The sequence below is a fragment of the Solanum tuberosum genome, unplaced genomic scaffold (genome assembly GCF_000226075.1).
Source record: "Solanum tuberosum cultivar DM 1-3 516 R44 unplaced genomic scaffold, SolTub_3.0 scf00267, whole genome shotgun sequence".
NCBI lineage: Eukaryota > Viridiplantae > Streptophyta > Magnoliopsida > Solanales > Solanaceae > Solanum > Solanum tuberosum.
Genome location: NW_006239199.1, coordinates 685,352 through 698,569, shown reverse-complemented (window position 1 = coordinate 698,569; position 13,218 = coordinate 685,352). Strand labels below are relative to the sequence as shown.

Genomic DNA, 13,218 nt, shown 5'->3' with positions numbered 1-13,218 from the left:
TTAAAAGGCCTCGAATTTAAATTTTGAATATGAAAAAAAATCTCATTAAAAGTAGTAAGTACATTCAAATATAAATATGAACTCAAATTAATTATTTTTTTTTTTTAAAAAAAAAATGTGTGGTCTTGAATGCATAGACTTTTGAAGTGAGTAAAAAATGGGGTCCATGTTTTAACTTTGCATTAATTTCTTTTACTCCTCCCAATGTGTTGTACACGTGTAACAATGGAAATCAACAACTTAATGGTGGATAAAGCGGGAATTACATAACTTTTGGCTGGTTTTTTTTGGAATGTTCAATACTCTCAATGCAAAATGTACAATTAAATTAAGCTTGAAATTTTATTAAAATTGACAAAAGTACCCTTGGTCGTCCTGGTCGTCTTCACCTTTCTATATAATAGAAATAATAATATATTTATTTGAAAAATTGAAGCATTTTTTGACCCATTAAATAACAATAAGAGCATTTTTAGACCAAAGTATTGACGGCAAGGGCATTTTTGGACCAAACTACAAACGGAGGGCATTTTTGTTCCTTTCGCATAGTTTAAGGGAATTTTAATACCAAAGTATTAACAGTAAGGGAATTTTTGAGCCAAACTATAAACGAAGGGCGTTTTTGTTCCTTTTATATAGTTTAAGGGCATTTTTGACCCTTCTCCCTTTTATAAATACCCCAAAAACTTCATGGAAAAATATTTCAAATTGGAAAATATTTCCATGGAAAATTAGTGTGAAAGAAAATGTTTTTTTCATTGAAAATGAAAATTCCATGGAAAATGTTTTTCATGGAAAATAATTTCCTGGAATATGTTTTTCGGGAAAACAAGTAGATTTTTGACTTATTTTCTCATGTTTGGTTGGTGAGTAGAAAATATTTTTCTAAAAATACTTTTTAGGGTTTGGTTTTTGAATGAGATACATTTTTTCATAAAATATCTTTTATTTTTTACTAGAGAATAGAAAATATTCTTTAGAAAAATAATTTCTGACCTTGATAATTGATCTAGGACATGACCCCAACACGTGAACTAATTCTTTATTTTTTTTTAAAGAAAATTGAATTTTTCTTTTAAAAACAAACTTCTTTTTTTTTTGGAGGGGGGCGGGGGGAATATCTTTTGCCCAAAAGAGGGTGAGGGTGGGGTAGAAAAATAAAAATCGAAAATATTTTTAAAAACAAAATTTTAAATTATATTTTTTGGGGTGCGGGGCTGGTAGGGGGTTGGGGTAGGTGTGGGTAAAAGAAAATGAAAATTTTAATTTTTTTTTCAAAACCAAACTTTTTTTTTGTGGAGGGGGTAGGGGTAGTCAGGGATTGGGTGAGGTAAAAAAAAAACCAGTTTTAAACTTTGAACTATTTCTTGTTATTTAAGTCAACTAAACAAGAAAAAAATAAAAAATATTTTTCTTCGTACCAAACACACCGGCAACAAAAGTCCTAACATGTGATTTGAAAGTAACAAGTGCTTGCATTTTCTTATTCATCAGATATTTCCTACTTCCAATTCAACTTTGGAAAATTATCTTGGAATTGTATTTTTCTATTCATCAGTGTGTGTACAAGAAGAATAGTTAGCTATATATATAAACACAAAAAATAGCTAATCACCATTAACAAACTAGCTAACTGCCAAACTAACTATTACTAATTGGGATAAAGATCCGGTCAAGTATAATTAGGTCAAGTAATATTCAATAGCCTTATAGATTCATGCCATGTGTACTCTATGATAATTTATAGTTGAGATCCATTTAAATTATATACTCATCTTAATAATAAAAACAACAACGTTGTCAATTATTTTTATTTTTTAAAACTATCAAATAAAGCAATTAAATGTACCCAAACTAATATTTTCAAGATAAAAAATTAAGATTGACGGGTATGCGCAGATTGAGAGTTGACGATAGGACTCAATTTGATAATGCAAATACATTCAATCAGGTATATTAAATTTTCTTCTTCAATCTTAATTTTTTTCTTGACCGGACCTAATTATACTTGACCGGACCTAATCAGCTTGTTACCTATATATATGTGTCCATAGTTGAGGTTGTATAAAGTAAAATAAATAGAGCAAGTTAAGAAGCTTTTTAGAATTTTTTGAAAACCATGGCCTATTATCTTGACAAAATCTTTCTTCTCTTATTTCTCTTCACACTTAGTACTCCCTCAAAATCAGCTAATATGACAGATATTGAAGCACTCTTTGCTATCAAGAATGAAATAATTGATCCCTTTGAATCATTAAGTTCATGGAATGAGTCTGTTCCTTTATGTCAATGGCGTGGCGTTGTATGTGGAACGCGAAATCAACGAGTCATTGAACTAAACCTTCTTGACCATAAGTTAGCCGGTGTGTTATCACCCTTTGTTGGAAATTTGAGCTTCCTTATACGACTAGACGTCGGAAACAACACCATTTCTGGCAATATCCCTCCTGAATTAGGCCGTTTGACAAGATTACGCCATCTATATTTGCAAAACAATTCATTTTATGGTGAAATTCCTGTCAATCTATCGTTTTGTAGTAACCTCGTTGAGTTATGGGCGTACAAGAACAATCTTGTAGGTGTTCTTCCAAGGGAGCTTGGTTTACTTACCAAACTCAAATATTTTGATTTCAGTTACAACAAGCTCATTGGTGAAATCCCGAAATCTTATGGTAATTTTTCAAGTCTATTGGAAATGTACCTTTTGGATAATGATCTCGAGGGTAAAATCCCCGATGAGTTTGGGAAACTGAAGAGTTTGGAAATATTTGACGCGGACTTTAATAGGTTATCTGGTAGAATTCCGAGCTCATTCTACAATCTTACCTCCTTGAAAGTCATTGATGTGTCATTTAACCAACTCGAAGGTACTCTGCCTCGGGATTTAGGGATCAACCTTCCTAACCTTGAGTGTCTCAGCATTAGTGAGAATCAATTCACTGGATCGCTTCCTTATTCACTTTTCAACCTCACAGGACTCGCGTACCTTTATGTTGGAAAAAATGACTTAGGAGGACGTGTTCCCAGGTTCGATAAGTTGCATAATTTGTATATTTTAAGCATGGAAAATAACCAATTTGATAATGACTTGACCCTCATGTCCTCCTTAACAAATGCAACTAACCTCAACCGTCTGTATCTGCAAAACAACGCGTTTGGAGGGACATTTCATGAGTTTTTCAGCAACCTTTCAAGTAATCTGGCGTTTGTAGACTAGTCAAGCAATCAGTTTTCAGGAAATATCCCGATAGACATTGGGAAATTCAACAACTTGGAAGAGCTTAGGCTGAGCGGAAACCAACTCACAGGTATCATCCCTTCGACTATTGGGAAGCTTTATAAGCTACGATATTTACACCTGTCCCAAAACAGAATTTCGGGTAGTATACCCTTTTCCATTGCAAATCTGAGCCTTTTAACTGAGTTAAATCTTGATCATAACAATCTTAGAGGTAGAATACCTTCAAGTGTTGCAAAATGTCAAAGTTTGTTGTATCTTAACCTGAACCAAAACAATTTAATCGGTTCGATACCTAAAGAAATTTGTCTCATATCTTCCTTAGTTGTTCTAAACCTTTCTAGTAACAACTTGACTGGCGCCCTTCCCAAAGAAATCGAAAGCCTGAAAAATCTCTTATCATTAGATGTCTCTTTGAATAATCTCAATGGTGAAATTCCTAGTACACTTGGGAGTTGTGTGACAATTGTTAACTTAACAATGAAAAGGAATTTATTCCGCGGGATTATTCCTTCCACTTTCAGTTCACTAAAGAGTCTTCAAGTTTTAGATCTTTCTCAGAATAAGCTATCAGGTATGGTTCCAAAGTACTTGGAAGGATTGGCCTTACATTTCTTAAACTTATCGTTTAATGATTTTGAAGGTGGCCTTCCACAACGAGGCATCTTTGAGAACGCGAGTGTAGATTCTTTCGTTGGAAATTCTAGAATCTGTGGTGGTGTACCTGGCTTGAAACTTCCCAATTGCAACTTCAGTCATTCAAAGAAAATGAACTTTAAGCTTGTTACTTTAGTAATATTAGGAATTTTGGGGCTAGTTGTTATGGTTTGTGCTTTTTTCTTCTATCGATTCGGAAGGTCCAAAAGAACAATTCCTTCATTAGATAGCAATCTAAACCAACTCATAGCTATGTCCTATCAAAGCATTCTCAAAGTTACCAACGGGTTTTCTACGAGCAACTTGATTGGTGTTGGGAGTTATGGATATGTTTATAAGGGAATTTTAGAAACGGATGGTAAGCACGTTGCTATAAAAGTATTGAATCTTTTACAATATGGAGCTATCAAAAGTTTCATAGCAGAATGTGAGGCCTTGAGAAATGTTAGACATCGGAATTTAGTTAAGCTACTTACTGCATGTTCTTGTGTTGATTATCGTGGCAACGAATTCAAGGCATTGGTTTACGAGTTTATGGCCAATGGAAGTTTGGAGGACTGGTTGCATCCAGATAATTCAAGACCAAATGTTCAACCAAGAAGATTAGGATTTCTACAAAGGATGATTATTGCTATTGATGTTGCTAGTGCAATTCATTATCTTCATAATGATTGTCAAATATCAATAGTTCATTGTGATCTCAAACCAAGCAATATTCTCCTTGACAATGAATTGGTTGCCCATGTTGGGGATTTTGGATTGGCAAGATTCCTACATCTTACTGATGAAGCCACTTGTAGAATTCAGACAAGCTCTTCAACTTTTAAAGGATCTATTGGCTACATAGCTCCAGGTAAATTTCACTCTATATAAATGTCTCTAAAGACTTTAGTGACTCTGGATGCAATGACATTAACTCACTTGCCGCTATATTTTCATTGCAGAGTATGGTATGGGAAGCGAGGCATCAATGCAAGGTGATGTGTATAGTTTTGGTATCGTCTTACTTGAAATGTTAACCGGGAAAAGACCAACAGATGACATGTTTGGCGGCGATTTAAGCCTTCATGATTTTGTTAGGAATGCCATGCCTGATGGAGCACTTGAGATAGTAGATCCACTTCTTATTTTGGAAGAGGAAGAGATAAGCAGAGAGAGGTCTCAAATTCCAAGATTCATCAGAAGGCAAAAAATGGTGGAGGGTATAATCTCCTTATTTGGAGTTGGAATTGTTTGTTCAATGTATGATTCAAGTAAAAGAAAAAACATGAAGGAGGTTGTTAGAGAGTTGTGTTCTATAAGAGATTCTCTAGTTGGTTGTACAATATGAAACACTTTTATTGTTTTGTTTCCAATAAAAATATTATGATGAATAAATTGAATATAATGTATTGCTTATTTTAACTCAAATTTGTTCTCATCAACAGGAAAGAATTGTGGTATATGTTTGGTATTATAAGTCAATTAAAACTACATAAAAAATTAATGTATTAAGCAAATAGAGCCGTTATATATATGTCAATTGAACGTAGATTTTATGGATAAACACGCGTAGAAGCATTTCTAGATAAACATTTGATCTAGTCAACATCTAGGTGTGTTTCACTAACCATTGAATGATAGTTCAGGTTGGAAACTAACACTCTTAATAGCTCACATATGAAACTCAATAAAGTAGGATAATTTCAATGTATTTTTGACCATTCAACTCAAAAATAAAAAGCAATTAAATTAGATAAGTAATGAATACAATGACTGAAAGACTCATGATCGCTGGGGCTACACTACTCAAGGCAGATAAGCATATATAATTAATTTAAGGATATTAGACATTTTAGGGAATCAACAACATGAACAAAAATGAAATATTTCATTAAAGTTTGTACCACATCAATCACCTATTGCAAACAATTTGAAATATACTTTTTTAAAGTACTTTAGAAATTATGCTCATATCATAGGGCAGAGTGCTGACCAATCAAGAATTCCTATGTTCAAAAAATGTATATTGCGGAAATGAAAATGTTGAGGTGGATGTATGGACATACAAGAAACGATAAAATTAAGAATGGGGATATCCGGGATAAGGTGAGAGTGACCTCTCTGGTAGACAAGATAAGGGAAGTGAAATTGAGATGATTTGAACATGTGAAGAAGAGATAATGCAAATTAAATAAATAATCTAATTATTAAATTCACTAAAGAGTACTTTAATTACTACCTCCTCTCATGTCAAACAGACCAAGTTAAGAGATGGATTCATATTAATGTTAAATTCAAAATAATTGAATATAATGTATTGCTTATTTTAACTCAAATTTGTTCTCATCAACAAGAAAGAATTGTGGTATATATTTGGTATAAGTCAATTAAAACTATATAAAATATTAATGTATTAAGCAAATAGAGCCGTTATATATGTCAGTTGAACGTAGATTTTATGGACAAACACGCGTAGAGGCATTTCTAGATAAACATTTGATCTAGTCAATGTCTAGGTGTGTTTCACTAATCATTGGGTGATAGTTCAGGTTGAAAACTTACACTCTCAATAGTTCAGGTATGAAACTCAATAAAGTAGGATAGTTTCGATGTGTTTTTGACCATTAACTCAAAAATAAAAAGCAGTTAAATTAGATAAGTAATGAATACTATGACTGGAGACTCGTGATCGCTGGGGCTACACTAACACGTACACTACTCAAGATAGATAAGCATATATAATTAATTTAAGGATATTAGACATTTTAGGGAATCAACAACATGAACAAAAGTGAAATATTTCATTAAAGTTTGTACCACATTAATCACCTATTGCAAACAATTTGAAATATACTTTTTTTAAATTACTTTAGAAGTCATGCTTATAGGGCAGAGTGCTGACCAATCAAGAATTCCTATGTTCAAAAGATGTATATCGCAGAAATAAGGATGTTGAGGTGGATGTATGGACATACAAGGAGCGATAAAATTAAAAATGAGGATATTTGGGATAAGGTTAGAGTGATCTCTGTGGTAGACAAGATGAGGAAAGTGAGATTGAGATGGTTCGGACATGTGATGATGAGATGCAAATTAAAGAAAAAATCCAATTATTGAATTCACTAAAGAGTACTTTAATTACTACCTCCTCTCATGTCAAACAAACCAAGTTAAAGAGATGGATTCATATTAATGTTAAATTCAAAATAATTGAATACTCAACTTTTCTAAACCAGAATAAATATGCATTTTTTTTGTACATCTTTCTCATTAAAACTTTGATATGAAAGATCAAATTACATCACCAAGAATTTAGAAAAAATGTTAAAAGTTCTTTTTAACTTTGTTTGCTCTGACTCTAATTTTAGACCAAACAAATGCAATTATTCATTGTGGTACTGATGTTATTCCAAAATTAGTTCTTTGTGGAAGTTTTATGGTAGGTTAAGTTGATGTACCTAGTCATGTTTGTTGTGTTGGATTACAAAATTTGTCTAAATTGGCTTTTGCCTCAGAATTAAACAACAAAGTGGTTTGTAGGTGCTTTAAAGCTGCATTGCAAACTATCCCAGTAGATTATTCAAAAGCTAAACAACTTCCTCAGATTTGCAACTTCACTAGCTTTGTACCAATTGATCCCAATCTTGATTGCACCAAATAAGCATCTTTTTTACCCTTTAATTGTTGTATAAAGTGGCGGAGCCAAAATTTCGACTAAGGGATGTCAAAATATAAAGAAGTAAAATCGAGTAGAAGTACTCAAGGAGTACAATATGTGATATATATATAGAATAGAATGGACAACTTTTACTTGTCCAGAAGGACATTTTGAATGGTTGGTAATGCCCTTCGGTTTATATATATATATTAATAGAGTTAATGAGTTTTATCCTTTTTCCAACCTTTTACATGATTTTAAATAAAATTGATTCCAAGCTAAGGCTTCATCATCTAAGTTTGTATAAACAACGAGAGATGTTTTTCTTACTTATCTTAAAGGGAGAAGTTTCTTGAATTACAATTTTAGTTTAATTACTCAAAAAAAGATCATTTGGGGTCCAACACAAATAAGTCACATTTTAGAGGGTGATATCAAATTCACCCAAAATTAAATAAAGAATCTAATTATTAAAATCACTAAAGCTTACTTTAATTACTACCTCTCACGTCAAACAAACCAACTTAAGAGATAGATTCATATTAATGTTAAATTCAAAATAATTAAATACTCAACTCTTCTAAACCACAACAAATAAGCTCATTCATACATCTTCCTCATTACATCACCAATAATTTAGAAAAAATGTTTTAAGTTTTTTTTTAACTTTGTTTGCTCTAGCTCTAATTTTAGGCCAAACAAATGGAATTATTCATTGTGGTACTGATGTTGTTACACCAAAAATAATTCTTGTACAAGTTTTATGGTAGGTCAAGTTGAAATACCTCCTCAAATTTGTTGTGATGGAATGCAAATATTGTCTAGAATAGCTTTTGACTCAGAATTAAACCACAAAGTGGTTTGTAGGTGCTTTAAAGCTGCATTGGATTCTATCCCAGTAGACTATTCAAAAGCTAGACAACTTCCTCAGCTTTGCAATTTCAGTAGCTTTGTACCAATTGGTCCCAATCTTGATTGCTCCAAGCTAAGTAAGCATTTTTTTTCACCCTTTAATTGTTGTGTTCAGAGGCCGAATCTAGAATTTTTCAAACATGGGTGCACCCAGAAAAATGTATTAAGTGGGAATTGATCCGAACATGGATGCATCAAGAAAAATGTATTAAGTGAGAATTTGATTCTTCATCCTCCTCAAGGTAAAGAGCTCAACGTTTAACCATGTGAACTAGATAGACTTCTTATAGCACGGGTGCAAGAATATAATAATATACAAATTTTAGAAAATATATACATAAAATATCTAGTTTTACGAAGAGATCACGGGTTCCGGTGCCCTATTTTTTACCTATAGATTCGCCACCGGTTGTGTTCGACTAAGAGGTGTCAAAATATTAACGAGTGTCAATCTGTGATATATATACATAAAAAAATAACTATATCTACCTATACAACGTAATTTTCTGACGAACGGATGTCGGTCCCTTTAAGTAAATGTGGTTCCGCCACTGGTTGTGTTTAGGTTTCAAAGGCGGATTTAAAATGTAAAGTTTATGAAGTCTTAGATCGGTCCCAATTAAACGTAATTTTTATATATTCTTAATATAGAGGCACTTTTTTTTTTATGTATTTATTAAGAATTTTTTGAATTGATATTATTATTAACTTGATTTACCTTTTATTCTTGGTTGTGTAATTTCAGGATTATTTGAAGAAAGAAGAAAATCATCCAAAGGAAGAACTAGAAGGGATGTAGTCTTCTGGAAGAGTGACTAGGAAAGATGATGTTTCTTTCATATAAATGTTATCATTTTTTTCTTCTGGCAATTGTCATCTCCATTTAGCTTATATGATGGAAAATCTATTAAAAAGTTATATTTGATCATTATTCAAGCTCTTCTTTTAATATAGGGATAAGAGTCTAAAAAATATCCTAACTTTGGTCGAATTTGTTGTTGTGATACTAAACTTTCATGAGGACCTATTACCTCCCTAGTCTATTTAATACCGTATTTTAAACATATATATTTGCCCACGTGGACATAAAAAATAATGCAAAATTATAAATAGTAATGTGTCCACGTGGGCACACATATACCTTTAAAATACACTATTAAATAGTTCAGGGAGTAAAAAAAATACGGTATTAAATAGTCTAGGGAGGAAATAGGTCCTCATGAAAATTTAGTATCGCAACAACAAATTCGACCAAAATTGGAATATTTTTCAGACCCTTATCCTTATCCCTTTAATCTATATGCATCATATTGCCTCAATATACTTATAGTAGAAATTAGTTATTATTCCAACAAGTTATTTAAATAAAAACAATATATAATCTAAAAAAGGAACCATTAAAGAAAAAATTATCTAAAAAAAACTCATTTTCTAACACTCATCCTTCAGAATTTTCTTGGAATTTTATTAAATTGACAAAACTGTCGCCCTTGGTCATCCAGGGCTTCACATTTCTATTATAATATATATAAATAAATAAAATAATTAAAATAATTTGAGGAATATTTTTATCTTTACGTTGACTTATCCCTGATTTTAAATCTTATGTTCTAATAAGATCGTTAGTTGTATGTCTTTGTTGTTTTCGTCTTAGCTATGCCACTTTAGTCTTGATTTAATGATGTTTGGTCATTTCCTTCTTTACTTCTTCTCTTGGCTTTGGGTTTTTTTCTTTCAAGTTGTTGTGTGTTTTTTTTTTCCAGATTTCCTCGTTTTTCGTTCTCTATATTAAGAGCCCGTTTAGATTGGATGAAAAAAAGTAATTTTTAAGTCAATAAAATAAAAGGTCAAATTAAAGTGATTTTTAAGTTGAAAAATAAAAAGTAGGGGAGTCCTACTTTTAGTTTTTAACTTTTTTTAAATACATTTTAAACTTACTTTAAGTTATTTTAACTTTATCAAACACTCTCAAAAACTAAAAATAACTTAAAAGTAAATTTGAGTAACTTTTAATCCAATGCAAGCGATTTCTAAGTTTGTAGTTCTTATATGATTTAATTTCTCATATCAGGTGTGAGTTATAGTGCATGATTTCTTTGATTTTATCTAAGACAATCCTAAACTGGAAACTTGATATGCACCTTTGGTAAAATAAGTGTTGTTATGTTAATAAATAATCGATTTTTAAAATCAATACAACTTTAAGGAAATAATCATTTTTTAAAGAAGTCGTCGTCACTTAATTTTTTTAAAAAGAAATTAAAAAAAGCTTAAGTTAAAGACTTTAACAGAATTTAACCTAAAAAATTAAAGTTAAAGAAGCGGAGTTTTTATTTACATTTCAAAAAGATTTTTAACATACTTGAAATGTTTGTAAAACACGGTTATATAACGACTAGAAAATATTTTATTTGACTAACATAGAAAAAATACACTTAAAAGATAATAAGGATAAAAAATCATTTGAAAAAGAAATTGACTTGAACATTTGAAATAATTTAAAGAGAATGGTTTTTATCAAACAAACAACCTAAGTAAACAAGTAATTAAATCACTTCAAATAACATAACAAAAGATTCATCGTTAAGAGATTTAATTAAATAAAACTAAACTTAGATTTAACACAAATAATAACTAGATAACTAAATGAGCAAAAAGGAAAAGAAACTTGGGCCCAAGTTGGGTTACTGTTTGCCTGAAATAGTACTTGGACCTTTCAATTGCTGAGTTTTGGGGCTTTGGCCCATTCATTTCAATGAGGAATGTAGACCATGTTTAAAAAGATATAATATATAAATATGTCTTTTAACTTGATCTCACTTAATATCTATGACATTTAACTTTGAGTGTGCACATGTTAGCATTTAAATTTATATAAAGTAGAACAAGTAGACATACGTGTCCTACGAGACATAATTCACGTAGGACGCCACATAGAATGTCGCAGATGACATGAATTTTATTGCCGCGTAGGACGTCAAGTAGGACACACGTGTCTACTTGTTTAATTCTATACAAATTTATGCGTCTACTATGCACATTCAAAATTGGAGGACATTGATGTCAAATGAAACCAAGTTAAATGACATATTTATGTATTATGCCTTTTAAAAAAGTATATTTATATTTTTAATATAAAATTTGACCAAACACGACTTTAACTGTATATTTTTATTTTAATAAAACAAAAACTATATTTTCATGACCAAACCACATTAAGAAAGGAAATGATTAAAAAATCTCAAATTTAAATTTTGAATATGAAAAAAATCTCATTAGACATTCAAAAATAAATATGAATTCAAATTAATAACAATCTCAATGCACTATTTACACTTGGAAGTTTATTAAATTGACAAAACTGCCCTTCAAGAAAAATGTGTGCTCTTGAATGTATAGACTTTTGAAGTGAATCAAAGAATGGGGTCCATGTTTTAACTTTACATTGATTTCTTTTACTCCTCCCAATGTAATGGTGGATACATTGGGAATTACATAACTTTTAATGTTCCATACTCTCAATGCACTATGTACACTTGGAAGTTTATTAAATTGACAAAATTGTCATTTGTCGTCGAGGGCTTCACATTTCTATATGATAAGAAAATAAAAAAAATAAAAAAAATAATAATATATATATATATATAATTATTAATTGATAAATACAAATTAAGTAATGTGAAATTAATTGTGGCGCTGACACACAGGCGCTATGGTGTTGATATTTTTTTTAATTAATTATTAAAGGTCGAAATTAGTGATTAATTGAGAAGTTGAGAGACAAAATTATATAATGCAAATGTTGACACGTGTTGATATTTATTTTAATTAATTTTTTAAAAATGTAAAATTAGTGATTAATTGAGAATATGACACGTGTATATTTAAAACTTTCTTCAATAATTTTATTTCAGATATTTGTAAATTCAGAAGTTGACACGTAAAATTACATCATGCAAATGCTGACACTATTTATTTAATTAATTTCTATTTTAAATGTTAAAGTAGTGATTAATTGAGAATATGACACGTGTATATTTAAAACTTCTTTCAATAACTTTTTTCAGATTTTTGTAAATTCAGAAGTTGACACGTAAAATTATATAATGCAAATGCTGACACGTGTTAATATTTGTTCTAATTAATTATTATTTTAAATGTTAAAATTATTGAATAATTAAAAGATGACACGTGTATGTTTAAACGTTCTTTGAAAAACTCTTACGGATTTCCTTTTATATACTCCCACTGTCCCATTTTATGTGGCAACATTTCCTTTTTGATCAGTCCTAAAAAAAATGTCACATTTTCTTATATGGAAAATATTTAAAGGTACAATTCCTTTTTTATCCTTATTGGTCCCACTTAATCTTAAAATAATACTCCAATACATTTATGAGGAGAGAGAAATTGAGTCTACTTTTTAAAAGGGCAATTTGGTAAACATTTCAAAGTCTTCATTTATTTCTTAAACTCCGTGCCCGGTCAAATGTTGCCACATAAAATGGGACGGAGGGAGTATATACTTAGACATCGGAGCCCGTGCTAGCACGGGCCCAATATGTATCATTTTTTATTGGGAAAATTGTATATAATAGCAAACTATTAATTCAAATTAAATGCTATAAAAATAGTTTGATTTAATTGTACCTCATAGCAAACTGTTGCTATTTCACCTCTCTCCTGGTGAATCTCGCACGCCAGTCTCGTTCTCTCCCTCGCCTCTCTCGTTTTTTATACAAACGCAAGTGTATAAAGTGTGTTTGTGTTT

General features: G+C 30.8%; 1 protein-coding gene across 1 annotated transcript; it reads left to right on the top strand.

Moving 5' to 3' along the window:
- The first annotated feature begins 2,194 nt into the window (after positions 1-2,194).
- On the top strand, positions 2,195-5,225 carry LOC102578922 (probable LRR receptor-like serine/threonine-protein kinase At3g47570). The gene is made up of 3 exons (XM_015314024.1): positions 2,195-3,194; positions 3,237-4,748; positions 4,840-5,225. Exons 1-3 carry the CDS (start codon positions 2,195-2,197, stop codon positions 5,223-5,225), a joined length of 2,898 nt encoding a protein of 965 aa, XP_015169510.1.
- The last annotated feature ends 7,993 nt before the right edge of the window (positions 5,226-13,218 follow it).

Bases quoted from the DNA above. Each gene is read 5' to 3' on its own strand.
- LOC102578922 (XM_015314024.1), top strand. From the start codon at position 2,195: ATGACAGATATTGAAGCACTCTTTGCTATCAAGAATGAAATAATTGAT. The intron at 3,195-3,236 runs GTAATCTGGCGT...ATCAGTTTTCAG, and splicing joins GTTTTTCAGCAACCTTTCAA to GAAATATCCCGATAGACATT. The intron at 4,749-4,839 runs GTAAATTTCACT...TTTTCATTGCAG, and splicing joins TATTGGCTACATAGCTCCAG to AGTATGGTATGGGAAGCGAG.